The following is a 20,120-nucleotide window of genomic DNA, read 5'->3' on the forward strand; positions in this document are numbered from 1 at the left end:
TGTCCCTTGAACAACCCAACCATCCATTCCACTACCTATATAGCTGATGTCATGTGTGACTCATAATGCTAACATGCATTGTAATTCAAGTAATTGCAAATATAAAGGAAAAGCATTTCTCAAAATTTTTCTTTAAGAAAAACAAATTGGTGCAAAGGCTTTGTTTCTACGATTAGCGATGATGTCAGCTGACCTCCTGCTTTTATTGCACTATTGCTTTCTCTTATGCTTCTATAGTCTTCAATCCAGACAACCCTTAAAAGCAGGTGGTTTATGAGAAACATGATAAAATATGAGAGTTGTACTGAAAAAAATCATTTTTTAAGAATTGTTACTGCATAATTGATTAGATCTTACGTCGAGAACCAATATACTCTTCAACAATGCTTTTTCAAATGAAATTTTACATAATTGTTCTTCTTTACTTTTTCTTTATGATAAAGAGGAGAATTTAGAGTTATAAGGCCGCATGGTATATGCCCCACATCCAACTCATCCAACAAGCACACCCACATTATTATTAGACCAACAAAAACTGAAAAATAAGATGGATCTAATAATAAAGTGGGCTAATCCATACTGTAGACCAATAAAAATATCTCAATTTTAGCCCATTTAATGATTTGATGTATGTTATTTGTATTATCGCCATTATGGTGGAGTGTATATGTTAGATAATTTGGATGCTATACATAAACCACATTCCTCCCAAGTCTCCACTTTCCCTACTTTCTTAAGAAAAATTAATAAATAAATATATTTTTGTAATTTCATCTCCCAAAAAGCACCTACATGTAACTTCTAATCAGCTAGATATGATTTTATAAAATATAGATTGCCCAGGAATTTTATAGTAAAAATTCCTTTTTCTTTTGCTCAAGGTTATACAAGGTAAGACAAAACGATGGAACCAGTTTCATGCACTACAAGATTAAAAGTGCACATTTAAACATGACATGCATGCACTCGGATTCAAACGGTAGGACCCATTATGGATAGGCCATAGCCTGAAAATTCAGTAATAGGGTGATCCTAACCATCCAACTAATGACTATAGAAATGGATTGTTAGAAACAAAATGATTAGTGGTCCAGATTCAATGACCAAAATCAGAAGGCTAAGATCATCCAATTGACACGGGTTTCAGGTCATGCTCCATCGACAATGGGACAATCCAGATCTGCATGCAGCCACACCCATGAGAAATACACGCCATGTTGAAGGCATGTTGCAAACTTATTAGAACTTATGCATACATGGTACATGTACATTGATGTAAAAAGGAAAGTCTGATGCAACCATGTCATGTGCATTACCCTCATCTCTCCATGCAATCACTCTCCCGAGATCCATACGCATGCAACCATCCCATACATACATTACATTCACATCCCTATCCACAAACCCATGCATGGAAATGAAGCCTCAGTACTGTGTGGTTGCAAAAACTGGCGCTGCCTCCACCTGAAAAACAAACACATATTATCATCATCTGGCTACTCATGAATATAGCATGTGTGGCTGAGATCCGTTCCATTCATCATCTGAGCCCCACAAAGTATGTACTGTGGGCTAAAGATCAGACCTCCCATGTCATCAGCTTGACCACACATTTATGTTAGATATGGATATATATTTATTTTTTCATGCACTGTGGTCCACTTGAGTACCAGATCTAAATGATTTAGGGGCTGTAGATTATATGTGGATGGACCAACCAGAGTAACGGACCAGATCTTAAATTCTTATCTTACATTAGCAGTTGATCAATGAAAGGATTTAGGAGGGACTACCATGAAGGTTGCACCACATATCTCTTCTTCATTTGTAGGAATGGCTGTCACCTTGTTCTTGGGGTTCTCGTAGCATTTCAGCTCTCCTTCCGTTGTCGAGAAGAAGCAACCTGTGATCAAATCACGACCGTCCATCAAGTTAGACATTAAGATAAGGCATCTTGATGAGGAACCTTTTGGTGATCCGGACCATTCGGATTATTGTGGATGAGAGATTACCCCAAAAGCCCCGATTAGATGATCATATCCAATTACATGTGGAACATTAAATGCAACTGTCCATTTGCAAGCCACCAATGGTATTACTAGGATTATTTCATATACCATGTTCCTGGGTCATGGCTCATTCCATGGTCGGGCCCACCAGATGAACGGATTACATTTCTGGAAGGTGGGCCTGATATGTACTATTGCTGGAAAACACCGAGATCCGTAAGGTCCTGGTAAGGCGGGATTTGATTGGGCCACGTGGTATTATCATTAATCAAAGATGCCCTTACTGAGAATAGTCAGTCCAACATGTGTACTGATAGACATAACACGTGGGCTGAACCAATCAAATCTCACCGCGTGGCGTTTCCACCCTCACCCAGGTCTCTAACCACCAACGGATAGATCTGTGTAGGGCCCACCGTAATGTATCTATTTATCTACGAGGTCCATCTCATTTCTCATATCATTTTAAGGTATGAACCCCAAAATGAGATAGATCCAACGATCAAGTGGACCGCACCATAGATTACTCTGGCATTTAACGCAATCCAAGCTTAATATTTAGTGTGGTCCACTTGAGTGTTGGATCTCGCTCATTTTTTATCTTGTGCCTTAAAATGATCTGAAAAAATGGATGAACGGCGTGGATAAATAGATACATTACGGTGGGCCCCCACACAGATCTGCTCGTCCACAAGGCTAAGATGGTAATAAATTAAAAATGATTAAGATGGGGTATGATGGACGGTTTACCTTGCGGGAAAGGTGCAAGGGACTTGCCACACGCTCCTTTAAGCAGCTCTGCACTGTCAGCGAATGCGACGTACCCATCTGCTGTTATCCCCCAAAACAAAGGTACCTTCCCATGTTGGTCCTGTGTATCATCATCACGCAGCCGAGTAAAATACAACGTCACTTTCGTCTTTTTCTCATTGACTAATTACATGCATGCATCATCCACCGTAAATATGGAAGGAAGAATGAATACCAATCTCAACCGTCCATGTTACGAACAATGCATGGTCCAAAAAGCCACATTGATCAGATGATCAATCGAGTAGTACTGCAACAACACAAGTGTGGCACATAGCTCAAAGACCTTGATTCAGACACGTGTCGACGATGTGTGCATGGGAGAAGCCGATACTGAGCCAGGCTCATGACCCAAATTCCACCAGGCCAGACCCCAGTTGGGTCCAACCTAAATGGAGAGGTGGTTGGGCTAGGATTATAAAATTTGACCCATTTAAGGAAATGGGTTTTCCTTGGGTTGGAACCCTACCGAACCTGAACCATAGAGGTTATCAATGAACTGAGCCACATCACCTGACCCAACCGTAACTGGTCAGCTGGGTTGGATTGGCCTGTGCTTGATGAATTTTAAGTGGGTCAGGTCAGGCCAAACGGTAACGGTCACAATCAGGTTTGGGCTAGAGTTCTTGGGCCATTTAATAAACGACCCGGACTCAGTCTAACCTGAGTCGGACCCAGCCCGTCTTAAAGCCTATCAAGCAGGCCATTAACCACAGCACAAAGTGGGTCAGTCAAGTGGTTAGCCCTAAGGGGTGCACACGGAACTGGTGAAACCGGTAAACCGGACCAAAAATGACAAGACCAAACGGTTTGGTCTAATTATGAAGCGCACCAATTTCGGTTCTAGTTTTGAAAATCAAAGAACCGGTTAGTTCAGTTCAGTTTTCAATTTGGAGTTCTATAGGACCGAACCAAATTGTAGAACCGAACCTTGAATCCGAACTTGGAAACGGACCCCTTCATCAATAAATGTTTAATTTCTAATTTTTTTAACATAAAAAAGTAAAAAATAATAATAATAATCATAAAATTCTTTATTCTTTCACTCTTTCATGAAATCTCTAACTCTCAAAAATCGTGCAATTGAACTGGATTGTAAAAAAAAAAAACCATACAAAACCATACAATTGAGCTGGATTATAAAAAAAAATTATGCAATGAGACTGGATTATAAAAAGCCTAGAACGGTAAAACCAAATTGGAACCCAACCTGTTTTTTATGGTCCGGTTCTATTCGGTCCTAGGGTGCAAATAGTTCGGTACCGGTTCTAATTTTTCTGAAACTGTTGGGAACAGTTTGGTTCTGGTTTCACCCCAAAATCAGACCGAGCCGAACCATGTGCAATCAAAACCGGACCAAACCAAACCGTGTGCAGCCCTAGCTAGCCTGGCTCAGTTTCAGCCCAAAGTGGCCCACTAGAATGAAATAGATGGTCACTTACCGAAGCAACGAAGAGGGTGGAGGTGGACAAGTCAAAGAGAACGAATGCAAAAGGGCCATCGAGGTGTCCTACAACATGGGATGTAGGGTAAGGGGCCCTGTCTCGAAGGGCCTTGTATGCCTCTATCACCAACACCACCTCGTTCGCTGTCTTGGACAGTCCGTATTGCTGTCTAAGACTGCCCAGGTTGTCTAGCACCCCTTCAAACAAACAGAACACGTCATCCTTCACTGCAAATGATCTGTACCATACAATATAGAGATTATCAGTCCTGCATCTGTATGTGGGGACCACTTGTCGTCATGATGGACCGTTGGATATGTTGGTTCTACTTCAGATTGTATTTGGTCTTGATATGATCTGGATTGAATAATCCAGGACGTTCGACTAAGGGCCTAGAAAATGGACGGTAAGACAATTTTCACTCTTACTGTCCACTTTCCACGTCCTTAAATGGATGGTTATGATAATCCAATCATGGTTGCTTTCAGGTCATGTGTAACCCACGGTAGATTACTCCTGTCCAGGCGTTCAGATCATGATGCACATGTGACACGTGTACGGTTCATTAACGATTGAGAGGCTCGCAGATGTCCAAGACCAGTGCATTATTTGCTGAGAAAATTACCACTGTAGACCCTACCTTTTATCCTGCGTCTTTTATGAAGATCCAAAACTTACCTTCCCAACTTAAGCCTTGTACGTACGGAGAGAGCATTTGAGGACGAAAATACCCTGCTTTTGAAAGTATTTTTCGTTTCTGTAGACTTATGACTACGGATTATAACCGTAGCTATACGTATTGTAAGGCTATTTGCGTCTTCAAATGCTCTATCCGTACATGCAAGGTATAAGTTGGGAAGGTAAGTTTTGGATCTTTATAAAAGACGCTGTATAAAAGGTGGGGTCTACATTGGTAATTTTGTACTGATGAGAAATGATCCGGTGCTCTCTGAGCACCACAAGTTGTAGAGCTCCTAGTTTCATTGGGACACTTCCACAATCCAATCCACTAATCCAGACCGTTCATTAGGTCCAAAACATATTCTATGCGCCACCATGCAAAAATCACATATTTCTGAAGAATTTTAACCATTTGATCAATGGGGTTGAATATGAGCAAACCGGATTGTTTACATAAAAATAGGTCCAATGAACAATCTGATCCATCTATTTGTTATGGACCACCATGGATTGCTTATCTTTATAAAGAATAAATTTTGTTAAATAATCATAACCCTCCAATCCATGGATTTGAAAAGGATGACTACATAAAATAATGCCACATAAAAATGTATTAGATGATCCAATCCGTCTGATTTTTCCATGATAGTCCATAATCTATGTTCCACACTTAAAAAATGGTTCTGATTGATTAGTTGGACTGTTCACGTGATCCTATCGACTCGGAGCACCATAACTTTCAGTTGTCTACGAGCACAAGAGCATTTCTCCATACCAATTGACTACGTGTCATGCCGTATGTTGGTGTCGGCATGGTTTTCACATCAGCTGATATCATGGCGTGGCCAACCTTTCATACGGACAAGATACTCTTCACATGTCAGACTTTGGCAAGAAAAAAGAAAGCTGTATTATGACGATGCACCGATAAGATCCAGCTGCTGGATCATGAGTTACGGTACATCCACTTTTTCCAGGCAGCTTGTCACATAGGTAGAAAATCCTATCCGTTCAAAAGGTGGCCACACCATGATTATCATACAATAGGGAAAATCAAGTGGATCCACTCATTGGGCTGGCCACACCCTGCCCACTTATATTAACTTTCCGTACCGTGACGAAGGTCATTCTCGGGAACACCCCAAATCGTAGTCCTAAGTAGATCCACCTTAGGAGTGCCCACCATCAGTGATCACAACCGTCCATTAAGTGGGCCAATTAGATTCCGTACAACTGGACGGTCAGCACAAAATTCCCAATCATGTTACAAGTCCGATCAGTACGATCTTTGACGTATGGGCCATCCACGTGGAGAAAACGGTTCCAAGATAGGGTCAGCCCTGTACGGTAAACCGTTAACCGTCGGGACTTGAGCCTTTGAATCGGGTCATATTCCAATGATCTAAACCGTGTATATGAGTCTTGCTTGGATCATTTACAATCAACGGTTTGAAATATTTAATCCAAATTATTTTTTTTCGTGTATCTTCCATCCAAGGAGAGCCATATCAAATAAACGGTTTAGATCATTGAAAAAAAAACAAATGCAACGGCTAGAATCTGGACGTATATTATTGGAATACGTTCGGGATGTATAGGAGGAAATTTCGATGTTTGATACCTGGGATGGAATGGCGACTCTTTGTGATGAGAGTACGCCACGTGTCCGTGGTTACCGACTTGGACGGACACGGCCGAGGGCGTGTCCTCGAGATAACGGTTGAGTAGAGATGACGCCGTCATCTTCGGTGACGGAGTTCGGCTGCCAGCGGCAACGAGCTCGTCTGGTGGCGTCACCACAGCGCTGCTAAAAAACCCCAACATCTCTCTCTCTTCTCTCTCAACGAAACGAAACGATGGAAGGAGGAAGGAGGTTCTCTTTCTTGAATTTATAGAGAAAAAAGGCGAGGGCAAAATGGTCATTTTTCTCGGATACGGTATGTTATCCGATAAGGGAGGGAGAGCAGGTGGGTGTGGGGCCCACTTGAGAGACCCATGATTCTTTGTCTGACTCGGACGTAGTGGTGTTCCTGGGCCCACCATCGCGGCTCGGCTTCCAAGGTCTCGGATCCATGAACGATCATCGGCTTGTAGAGTAACCACGCGAGTGTACATCGTGCTAGGTACTTGGCGGGGATACTTTCGTAAACTGATTGCCACGTGGGTGGAACTTTCATGAGATCCGATCCGTCCATCAGGTACGCTGTCTTATTTTAACGGTTGAGACAAAAAATAATGATCATATATAACTGTGGTAGTCCACAACAACATAGGAAATGGTTGGGAAGAAACGTTTGCCATTACTGTCGTGTTGGTCCAACCGTAGTGTTGGGCTCACTGTAAAATCATACCTAAAATCTTTCGGAATTTACAGTATTCTATGTTGATATGTGTTGTTTGATGTCTTAAATCAGCCACTCAACGGGTATGTTAATGACTACTTAATGATACGGAGCATATATTGATTTGCTAGATCCGATTTGGAAAAATTAGAAAATCTCATGATTTATTGCCGATAAATTTGGTGTGGTATTGAGAGGAATTCAATGTCATCAATGAATCCGCAATGTCATCCAAGTCCTATCAAAATGTCATCAAGAAATTTTAAAAAATATATGTTGAGTTGCTTGAACGTTTTGGTGTTTTGTTCCATAACATCAAATAGATTCAATGCCATTGAGCTATCAATGTTATAGAAGTGTGATCGAATGTGCCATCGAACGATCGTGCGGAGTTAAACATAATTGCGTAAGTGTGGGATTTGTTTGGGATTTGTTTCATATTATAATTGTGATTATCTTATAAGTTATATATATGAATTTAATCGAAAATAAGGGTATCAAGAGCTTTCTAATTCATTCTTCGGATTTCAAGGGTGTAGCTTTGGATGATTTGAGACTTGTTTGAATCATATAATTTTTCTCTTGTAATTTTCTGCTTTCATAATGTATATTTGGCGCTTTGTGCCCTAATTTTTTTTCAAAGTGATTTATTCACATTAAATTTGAAGTCTTTGAGATTGGGCTTAATTGTGCTATTAGAATACTTAACCCAGAGGTTTTAGGTATAATTGTTTTTTGTTCATCTAGTGGGACAGATGACCCCTAGTGCAAAATCGCTCCACCCACTTCCAGAGGGTTAAAGCAAAAATTACCAATGGTTCATATTCAACGTGTAGGTACCCAATGATGGGCCGGATGTAATTCTTAGATATCGGAACGTGGGCTAGCATGTGGAGGCCATGGTTCTCCCCCACATGTAGAATTAGAAAATACCTCTTTTCAAGAGGCCGGCTAAAACCAGGCTCTTATGGCAACTTTGCCACCCACACACAAGCAGCACACATGCTAATACGCCACATGTATGCTGATCATAGCTGTCCATCAGATGGCCTAAGCTGTGTAGATCTTTTGGCGCAAAAATAAATTCATAGCATGTAACTACTCAAGTGAGCCACATCATATAGAACTTCCCATGAGGTCGAGCCATGTGGCCCCACCGTGATGTTTATCTAACATCAACACCGTGCATTTGATGGGTCCTCTTCAATTTATGGGATATCCCAAAAATTAGTCGTATACGGAACTCAAGTGGGTCGTACCATCTAAAACCATATGAAAACATGCCTAAAACATATCAACACACTTTGTGGGGCCCACTTGAGTTTTGAATGCGGCTGAAACTTGGTCTAACCCCTCATCCAAGTGGGACACACAATGAATGATCTGGATTTGTGAACTACATCTCAATGGGCCCAATAAATTATTATGAATGTTTTAATAAGAGGGTAACCCTTCTCAAGTGTTGCATGTGGTGTGACCTCATGGAAAGTTCCCATGAGGTCGACCTCATACCATTTCCCATGTGTGTGTGTGCGCGCATGTGTGTATGTGTCAAATGAACAGTTCTGATGTTTGACACGCATCACAGTGGGGCTACAGAACTCGACCTCATGGGAAGTTCCCATGGGGTCGACCGCATGGAACCATTTCCCTATTGCTATCATATTTCTTCTCTTTTAAGTAGTCAAAATTGTCGGTGAAATAACCAGAACTTTGAGGTAGTAGGTGAAATCATCAGGGCTCACCGGAAGGAATGTAACAACCCTTTTTTTTATTTAACCAACCCCACCGTCCGCTTGTGTGTGGCCCACCTGAGTTTTGGATCAACCTCATTTTTGGCCTTATATCTTCTCATGGCCAGGCCAAGATGATGGACGGAGTATATTTATATCATCGTTAGTGGGACCCACCATATTTAAAAATAATTTTTTGTTTAAGGAGAATGAATTATCTTCCACACGTCACCGCCGACTAACCCACTCTCTCCCTCCTTCCTTCTTTTTCGTATGGTAATGGGCACCGAAGCCTCCCACCAAATCGAAACCATCCCATAATCCCCACTCTTCAATTTCATTACTCACCTCCTTTAAAAAAATAAAAATAAATAAACAAAGAAACAATCAAATCAAAAAGAGAGAGAGAGGGGGAGAGAGAGAGAACCATGTAGATCAAGATAGAGAGAAATTGGAGCAGGGCCGGATCATCAGATTTTTTAGGGTAGGTGATCTTTATGAATCTGGAATTTTATATTTCTATGTTTTTTAATTTGAATTTTCATGTAATTTTATTTATAATTAATTTATTAAAATTCATATAATAGCCTAGTTAATCCTTTAATTTTTAAATAAATTATTCTGTATTCTTAGTGTGATTTTAACTCATATATAAAAAATTTAGATACTTCTGTCTATTAGATTTTTGTTATAAAAAATTAATATATCATTAATTTAAAATATAAAATTCTTAAGAATTATTAATTTTAAATTATTACTAAAAGAAAATGTTTACGTAAATTTATGGTTTCAATTTGTTATAATTTATATACTCATTTGAATTGAATTGTTTTACCATCAATAATATAAAACTCGCGTTAAGTTTATGGATTTATTAATTAATTGAAATTCCTTTATATCTAACTTCAAATTAATCTAGAAATTTGTAAAAAAAATAATAATAATATAATATAATATAATATAATATAAATTTATGTTATAAATTAATTAACTTAAATACAAATTATAAGAAAATTTGATGTATATAAATTAAATTAATAGCATAAATCCTCTAGAAGATTTTAAAATTTTAATTTGAGGTATAATTAACATTTTGGAATAATTAATTCAATAAATCTAACATATATAAATATAGATGTAGGACTTTAGATTAGTTAATCTATTAACCTAAATCAAGAATTACCTCAAGATGTTTAATTGAGTTATAAGTTTATATTAGTTATTATTTATAAAATTAATAGTAATTACACTCAGTTGGAATACGAATTCAATTTAAATATTAAGGACTAAATCTATTTGAAATTCATTAAATGAGATTAAGATATTTTATGGAATGTTTGAGAATTATAAAATTTAGTGTTTAACGATTAATATAAACTTTAGTATATATAGTTAAATAATTATTTAAGTTAGAATTTTAATATCACTTCAAAATTTAAAAATTAATTAGTTATATTAATATATAAAATATAAAAAGAAAATCACAAATTAAGATTTCAAATAAAATTTTCAGAAAAGTCAAAGACTTTGGCATAATTTTCACACTATGATGAAACATGACCTATACCTCAGAAAATTTTTTTTTTTTTTTTTTTTTTTTTTTTTTTTTTTTTTTTTACAATTTTAGTGGTTAAGTTTTTATCAGTATTAAATTTACTCACGTTGTATAGATTCTGCATTGTAATGTAAAAATTAAATTTATCAAATTATTTTATTACTGATTTTAGAATTGTTCATGTCATTCCTGCTCTTTTATTTTTATTGAATTATATATATATATATATATATATATATATATATATATATATATATATATATATATATATATATTTGGATTAGCAAGTAGGGCAATCATATCCCTTAGGTGAGAGACCTTAAAGCCAACAAATAAGGCAATTGTGTCCCTTGGGTAAGAGACCATAAAACCAGCAATTAGGGCAATCGTATCCCTTCAGTGAAAGACCCTAAACCCGTTGGATCCTTTTGAGTTTCCTTTGTGTACGGCATATGAGTACAATTGTGTGTGTGGATATACGTCAGTAGTACAACTAGAGCAGTAGTCTAATCAGTTAACGTATAAATGGGTCCCTCACACGAGGTACCGGTGCGTAGGCGTTAATGAAACGTAGCCATACACTGAGTATGGTGTTGTAATTGATCCTAAATATTTATTTAATTAATTACGTTAAATCATCAAGTAGTATCGTATGCATATCATTTTTACATTAATTTTACTTGATGTTAGCATAAGTCTTGTTGTTATATTTATTCCAAATATATTACTTACTTAAAGACATTAGAAATGTAGAACTTCAAATTTGTGTTTGAGATGATCCTACTGAGTCGTCGTACTCACGTTAAATTTAAACCATACATGTGCCGAGTTGGAATATTTTGAGTAGACGGGTCTATATTATTAGTTGCATTAGGTTTAGTTTGAAATTTCAATATTAATGTAATAAGTTAAGTTACTTAATTTAATTAGTTGTTTTAGTTATGAATGTATGGACAATGCTAATTAATTAAGTTTAAAAATTTGTAGTTGTCTTCCTCTATTTTATATACACATGACCTCGTGAGAGTGAGTATTTATTTGTGAATTAATAATAACATATAAATTGTAATTCATTTGCTTGGAATTTGAGTAATGAGTACCCCTATTCGAATACCCAAAGTTTGGAGCCTGATAAGAAAAGCTCAAATTTTACACGTGTGTCACATCCTAGGATAATTAACTCAGGAGCTTTGCTGAGCAAACACGTGTAGAGTAAAACCGATGAACACACCACACACGTGCCAACATGGCAAATTGGAGATCCAATCAATCCATCAGGTTGGTCGACTTTCTTTTTTATCAAAAATAAATCTAAACCATACAGCATGTCCCATATTGGAGGCAAGGTGAATGGTTTAGATTCTTCGGCCAAGTTTTCTACGGCTATACTCTTGTTTCGCAAACTTGGCCCACCTAACCAGTGGATGGACCTGATTCTTGTACTGGAGGCCCATTTCTGATTGATGGATTGAAGGTGAGACCTATTGTGCCACGCTGGCACATGTCAGTGTGTATAAGAGCCTTAATGTCCACACGTGTGTTCTTAATTTTACCATGTACCGCGGTAAATGATGGTAAATATATAATGAATTATTTTTAATAATTATTTGAAAGATAGTGACGTCACCCAATAAGTATGCCCCGGGGAATGAGATTGCAACGGATGGAATTCCATACCTAAAATAAAGTATGTGGGTCCCACCATGATGTATGAGGACACGGATTTCCTGGAAAGCCGTTGGCAGGAAATTCATGCGCTGGAAAACTAGGTGGGACACACCATGATATTTGTGCCAAATCCATTCCGTTCATCAGTTTTGTGAGATTATTTTAGGACTTTAGACCAAAAGTGAGAATAATCAGGACTCACGTGGGTTGAAACAAAGGAAAAGGTGGATAGGAAAATTCCTCCCGTTAAAACCTCCTTCGGTCGACAGTGATATTTACATGCCATCCATACCATTCATAACTTTATTCCCACTAGGATGAACTGAAAAAATAAATATTAATCTGATTCAAGACTTCCGTCGCCCCACTAATATTTCAACTGTGGACGTTCAATCCTTATGCTTTCGGCCCACTTGAGTATTGAATCCGTTTCAATTTTTAAAAATGTTCTAAAATGAGCTCACAAAATGGATGAATGGGGTGGATTTCTCACAAACATCACATTGGCCCGCATAGGTTCCGAGCGCAGGAACTTTCTGCGAAGGCTTTCGCAGGATATCGGCGAATCTAGCCATGCAGCTTTCAGCGAATGTAAGTTTGTGAAGGCGTAAACTTCCTTACATGTGGGGTCCACAATGTATAAATCCAAACCATAGATCTGATGCGGTTCCACGGACTTAGAGAATGCTCCAAAAGAATCTCACACGTTGGCAGACCCTGACACGTGATGTTTGCTTCTTGTTTTTGTTTTTTTCCCTTATCTATTAAATGAGGGCTATTGCTTCATTTCTCTTATTAACCATCTAATTTTTGGCCACTGATCGGAAAGTTAGTATCTTCTAATCCGCTGAATTTTTGGGCTATACCCAACCAACGGTGGGTAAAATCAGATCAAAGGTTTGGATTACCTGATCCCGTGGAATCGGAGCCTCAACAAACAAGTACGGCGGCTAAGAAGGGGAATACTTTTCCACCCCACTAATGAGTAGCTCTCACTTCCCGCATGTGGGCGTGGCACACGTGTGTGAGAATCATGCTTCTGTTCATTCAAAACCCTCTATGCAATTTAGGTCCTTCTGATCATCAAATGAGCCACACGTGTACCCGTCGCGGTGAAATTCAATGGGATTTAGAAAATTATTTAGGTAAAATAAAAATTAAAATGAGAAAAAGAAAATTTTTATCCATTCATAGAAGTGGTGTGATGCCAGTTACTTGGCTTAAAATTGAATATCTTACCTTTTGACGGTGTCCCAAGTGCAACAGGATTCTTTATGCCCATGTGCAACAGGATTCTTTGTGTAATCAACCTCTACGATACAACAAATATCACTCGATCTCAACGGTGTACTTACTGTATGGCTTAAACCACTCACAATCTTAACTCGAACTAAAAATGCTTAAACATATTTTTTAAGAGAAAATTTAATTTTTCAATACATATTAAAACAGAAAAGAAGAAGTTTGTTTATATACTTTGAGAACACACCCTTTCAGCAATTGATTTTAAATTCAATTGGTGCAACCCTTACATTCAAAAAATAAAAAGGTACAACTTTTCAAACTTGTGTGAAAAGACATATCCATAGGACACATGTGCACTTATGGGCAACCCATTCTGACAAAAATTGTAAAATACTAAATTATTTTAAAATACAATAGTGGTGTGAGTGGATCGCTTCATTCGGGGTGTGAGTATGTGTAAAAAATAAAATAAAATCCAACCGTCCAAACTCTATGTACTTGTGTGATCCTTTTGATGATCATAAACCCTAAACCCTAAGCTCATGGACAAAGCTTCAGTGATCCCTGATTGTGGAGCCAATCTTGATGCATGTGTTGTATATCCATGTCATTCATTCATTTCTTTCATATCATTTTAGCACGCAGGAAAACGAAGTAGATCCAAATTTTAGGAGGACAACACCACAAAAAACAGTGATGGTTAAATGCTACACCATTAAAATCTTTGTAGGGCCACCATATTGTTTATTTGCCATCCAACTTGTGGATAAGGTAACACAAACTTGGATGAAGGGAAATACAAATATTGTCTGGATCATAAACTTTTCTTACCCACGAGAAGTTTCTAATGATCAATCACCATTATTTTCTATAATGTGGTCCATATGATATTTGGATATGCATCATTTTTTATTTTTTTGGCTCATTTTCAAAAATGAGCTGAAGAAATAAATGCACGGCGTGGATATACAACAAATACATCAAGGTGGGCCACACAGGGATCCAGTGAATTGGTGCCCTCAGTGCATCTACCTGATGGGGTCCACCTGATGAGCGGTTCGGATCTTTCACACACCCGGCTCCAAGAAAGTGTACCCGCTCGAGCACGCATTGAATCAATCAAGAAAAGGCAAAGGCGTGGACAGCTTGAAGCTATACGGCTCGTGAATTTAAAATATTCGGCTATTAAGACACGTAATCATCCGACATGCATGTGTTGGCAAATGGGTCCGAGAGATTCGAACCTTCAAAACCATGGACGGTACCATGTTTTCCAACGCAAGATTCCAATCACACTTATAAAATTCAGAACATCGACGGTCCACATTGACGTTTGCTAGAAGGTGTACAACCTTGAGTAATCTAAACTGATCAGAAGTGGGCCAACGTGATGTATTCATGAAATCCGACCCGTCCATCAGATGTGTCACATCACTTACCCCCGGCCTTAAAAAAAATCTCCCCAAAGGGTGACTCAAGTGAACCACACAAGGGGGATAGGGTACACCCACCCTTGATTTCCTTGTGGGGCTCATCATATTATCTATAAAAAATCCAGTCCGTCCAGACCATTCATCTTCCATGGATGAAGGGTGTAGACAAAATTCATGATGTTCTGTAACTCAGGTAGCCCCGGTGAGAATCAATGGTGGCATGCTCCCCTACCTTGTACCGTGTGCTGTGTCCCACAAGAGTTTTGGATTGAGCTGATTTTTATCTCAATTGAGCAACCTGACTGGAAAAATCCAATGGACGGTTAAGATGTGATACATACATCATACGAGCCCCACATCTTCTTGGGATACCAGTTCCACTGAAGGGCGGTTCTTGCTAGAATACTCATTGACGTATTGGAATTCGATTCCTCGGATCTTTTAGCCATTGGATGGGGTCCTTTTCATTTATTTAAATTGGATCACGATCAATTACCCAAATTATTTATATGATCAACCTGATTGCGATTATACCTAGAAAAAAAAAAAAAAACTCATATTATAGTAATTCAACACTTTAATCATTAAGAGGTTAAGAAAAATGTCTATATTTAAAATAAAAGGGTCAAATGATCCAGTTGTTTACATATGCTCATCTAACGGCCTGTTTGGATGGCACATTTGGAAAATATTAAAATGTGAAATTGTTATTATTATGATTTTATCATAATAATTTAAATATGTAATTTAGTGGTCAAAAGCAAATATAATAATAGATAAATAAAGAAATTTATTATCATAATTTTACTTTTACCCATCTATCTAAATAAAGAAATTCTCAATCATTAACTAAGTGACTGGTATTATAAATTTTAATCATTAAACTTCTACAATTCATTACTGCGAATTACAACTATCAACACACACAATTCAACACAATTTTCTTGTTGATTTGTAATAGTCTTTTAATTTACGCTATTCACATATAAGATGAGGTCCATTATATAAATAACTTGGATCACTCAAGTATATCCTTAGAATGAAATGAAAATAAGATGAGGTCCATCATATAAATAACTTGGATCACTCAAATATATCCTTGGATCAAAATGAAAAAGTTTAGGTGTGCTCCGCATCAATACTTTATAATCTAAGTAGCAAAATAAATGGACTGTCTATGCATTGATAATGAAAATTTTAAACTATTCCTAAATGAGTATATGTGTGGGAAGACATTACCGGTAAGGGAATGTCACCAAAAGGATTGCTCGATCTTCTGTACCTTATCCTCATGAAGACATCTCAATAAAATTAAAGTTTTCTATGTGGTGGAGAGGAAATCAAGATATATATATATATATATATATAAGAATATTGGAAGAGCTTACCCATTACACTTATTTCCTCTAGAGTATAAATTTTCATATATGTCTTAGGAGCCATATATAGGGACTAAGGTTCATACATACACCCTCAAACTTATATGTAATGATTACAACTATGGTAGAGCTTGCTGAATTGCTCAATTTAAATAATTCAATAATCAAATTAAAATCAATAATCGCGTGTGGACCACCAAATAAGAGTTTTACATACCTTTGGATGTGTTTGAACAAACCTCCCCATATCTATTGAAGCAGTATTCCTAAAACCACATGCATGCCTTATAGATCCACACACCAAAGCATGTGCTGATACAACAAACTTATATAAGATCCAAGCATAGTCCATTAGGTGGACCACATCATGGAAGTATCCCAACCCGTAAGTTAGATGCACCACATTACATGAAACAAATGTGACATTTTCCTACTCAATTCATTTGTTACATACATCGGCCCCCACCAGGTAAATGAGATTTTTGGGGCAGACATCTATTAGGGCAAGGCAATCAATGGAACCAGCTACCCTGTCAGGCAAGCCCCAGGAGTTAGGCTTGAGTTAATTTTTAGGCCAGTGGTCCCACGTAGGCTTTATTGTCAGTTTCAAAAATAAAGATATTTCCAAAACAAGGCTTTGCCTTAACCTGAATCAGACCTTTACAATTCCCATTAGCCGGTGAGATATTTTTTAAGATCTTGCAATAGTTTCATGATACAGATTTTCAATATATATATACACACACACTAAAACGCTCACCTGCGAATCAGTTCGTATGTACGAACTTTTTTGAGAATCCATCAGATGTGATGTGGATCCAAAATCTGAACCGTTCATGTGAAGCAGCACCTCGTGAAACCCCTAGGGACCAAGTTTTACTTTGCTGGGCCATGAAAAATGAAACCAATTTCCTCTATTGATTTGTATTTCTCTTTGCTATGGCGCACCAGAATTTTAGATCAGGGTGAAAATTTGTCACATGAGGTTTCATGGGATTCCACATCACATGGACCGTTCAGATTAGAGACCCATGACACGTGTACAAAGGTACGCACGTGCGTAGGTGCGCAGGGGAGCATGACTCTCTCTCTCTCTCTCTCTCTCTCTCTCTCTCTCTCTCTCTCTCTCTCTCTCTCTCTCTCTATATATATATATATATATATATATATATATATATATATATATATATGAGAAACATTTTGGCCTGATTTTTCTCTCCTCTTTTTCTTACTCATGTCTTTCTCTCATACAAATAGGCCCTATGTGTGTCCCACTTGGATGAGGGGTCAGACCAAGTTTTTGCTGCATCCAAATCTCTTGTTAGGTATGTCTTCACATGGCTTTAGATGATATCACTAAAATGGCTGATTTTTTTGCATACCCCGTTACCTAAATGGGACCCATCAAATTCACAATGTTGATGTTAGACAAACATCACCGTAAGGCCCACACAGCTGGACCTCATGAGAAGTTCCCATGAGGTTTATATATATATATATATATATATATATATATATATATATATATATATATATATATATATATATATATATATATATATATCTCAAGTGGATTCTCTAGTGGGGGTGGCTAACAGTGGAGTGTGCATTGAGGGTGTGTACTAACAAACTAACCCAAAATAATAATAATAATAATAATAATATATATATATATATATTGCATTTTCGTCCAACTAGCCACGCATTTAATGAAACCAATCTCTCTTAATTAATGAAAGTAAATGCTTCCACCGCTTGCTAATCTCATTTTGGCATACAAGTAATGCTCAACATTGCATTTTCGTCCAACTAGCCTCGTATTTAATGAAAGCAATCTCTCTTAATTAATGAAAGTAAATGCTTCCACCACTTGCTAATCTCATTTTGGCATGGAATAGTGGCCATGGCTTGGGTGGATCGTTGTGTTAATGCAAAATCAACCCCGTCCATCAAGTATGTCACCCCATATTAGATCAAGGTTTCAAATTTCGTCCGCATCCTTATTTCAGGTCAACCATACGATTGAAAACATTGCACATGGAAAGGTTCACCCACTAAACTATTTCCTTTGGTGTGGCTCACATGAATCATGTATGGACCTGATTTTTGGAACCCAGGCTTAGTTTTGGTCTGACATCCAATGGATGGAATGGATTTCACAGTTTCGTCATGATGGGCCCCGTAAAAATCGAGGGTGGATGTCTCCCTCCTCCATTGGTGTGGCCCATCTCAATCACAGGTTAGCTTAATTTCTTGGCTCTGTGTCTATAACTGGATTATACATATAATGGTCGGAATGGATCTCACAGACATGCCAGAGCTGGCCCATAGAAAATCAGATGTGGGAGTCCCTGTGGTACTTGATCCCAACACACTACCGCTTGGCGTAATTTAAGATGATAATTAATGCTTGGAATGCTTGGCAGAGAAGAGAAGTGGCATTATTTTGGTAATTGATCCTCGTAATTAGAGTTGGGCATCGGATCGAGTCGGATCAGATTGGGTCCAACTCGACTCGGTCCGAATTCTACATGGGCCAACTCGAACTCAAACCGATTCAGGACCAAGTCCGGGTCATCTGACTTAGACCGACCCAAACCTTTGCTGTCCTGAGCTGATCCAAGTCTGACTCGGTCATGAAAACTGAGTTGGATCGGATTGGGCAAAGTTCAAATCGGTTCAAATATTGCAGGACTAAAAAATGCAGGCTGATGGCATTGAAGCTTCTACTAATGTTGCAAGCTACAACCTATTGAGATCAAAATCTGGACCACCCTCCACTTAATGCTGCGAACTCGAAACTGACCCCAGTCCTACACCAAAAGAGTGAGCAAAGGAGACTTTAACTTAAGCAGGGGACCCTCCGATGCCTAAGTCATGGTAGGAAATCTGGGTCTAAGTTATGTAATGTAGAGAGGGTGCGAGATATTGCATGCATGTAGTAATGAAGTCCCCTGGTATTTAACCCTGTGGGTCGGGCGGATCGTGTCCGTCAATCTCAGCATGATCTACTCAATCAAGCGGATACTATGATCGTGGAGATACTCCACAATCTTTGGATTGCGCAGCGCATCGTGTCCTAATGGAGTGTATCCCCAGGTGTGATCTTCGGCCACGTCCACATTCAGATTGGTTTTTCAATTCGGTACTCGAAGTATTTTCATTAAGGCTCGGGCCTCATTCTATCCAAAGCCGTAGCTGAGTACATGTAGTCAGAATACATAGTTGAGTCATCGGGGTTGGAGTCTATTAGGTGTGCTTATTCAGAGCTTAACTCTCGGCCTCGAGGCTGAGGATGAGTTAGTCGATTCGGGACCGTAGCTTTTTGGATAAAGACGAGGCCGAGGACGAGAGCTCGACTCAGCTAACCTTCGGATGAAGATGAGGACGAGGACGAGGACGAGGGCTCAGTTCGACCAACCTACTTCGGATGAAGAATGAGGATGAGGACTCGGACTCGGCCAACCTTCTTCGGATGAATATAAGGATGAGGATGAGGAGGAGGGCTTGGCTCGGCCAACCTTCTTCAGACGAGGATTAGGACGAGAGCTCGTCTTACCTGGCCTGTGGTCATAGTCCAGAGGCCCGCTGACGCTGACATGTTCTCTTTCTGAGGTCTTATTAACTGGTTCAGATGGCTCCGGTCGACCCTGTTTGACCCCATACAGATTTCTCCATAATAGAAGCCCCCTACTCTCTTAGTTCGAGCTTGGACTTAAAGAATAAATGAGTACAGAAATAGGGCAACGCCTCCACCCCTTTGTTCATGATGACGGTTGGGATGATTGAGCACAATCATTGCAACGATTGCGCTTCGGGT

General features: G+C 38.5%; 1 protein-coding gene across 1 annotated transcript; it reads right to left on the reverse strand.

The window, feature by feature from the left end:
• Nucleotides 1-1,213: 1,213 nt before the first annotated feature.
• LOC131226085 (stem-specific protein TSJT1-like) lies at nt 1,214-6,811 on the reverse strand. The gene is made up of 5 exons (XM_058221770.1): nt 6,567-6,811; nt 4,262-4,502; nt 2,760-2,880; nt 1,794-1,903; nt 1,214-1,464 (listed from the first exon to the last, which is right to left on the reverse strand). Exons 1-5 carry the CDS (start codon nt 6,767-6,769, stop codon nt 1,426-1,428), a joined length of 714 nt encoding a protein of 237 aa, XP_058077753.1. The 5' UTR covers nt 6,770-6,811; the 3' UTR covers nt 1,214-1,425.
• Between the last annotated feature and the right edge of the window lie 13,309 nt (nt 6,812-20,120).

Source organism: Magnolia sinica, chromosome 14 (genome assembly GCF_029962835.1).
Source record: "Magnolia sinica isolate HGM2019 chromosome 14, MsV1, whole genome shotgun sequence".
Taxonomy (NCBI): Eukaryota; Viridiplantae; Streptophyta; class Magnoliopsida; order Magnoliales; family Magnoliaceae; genus Magnolia; species Magnolia sinica.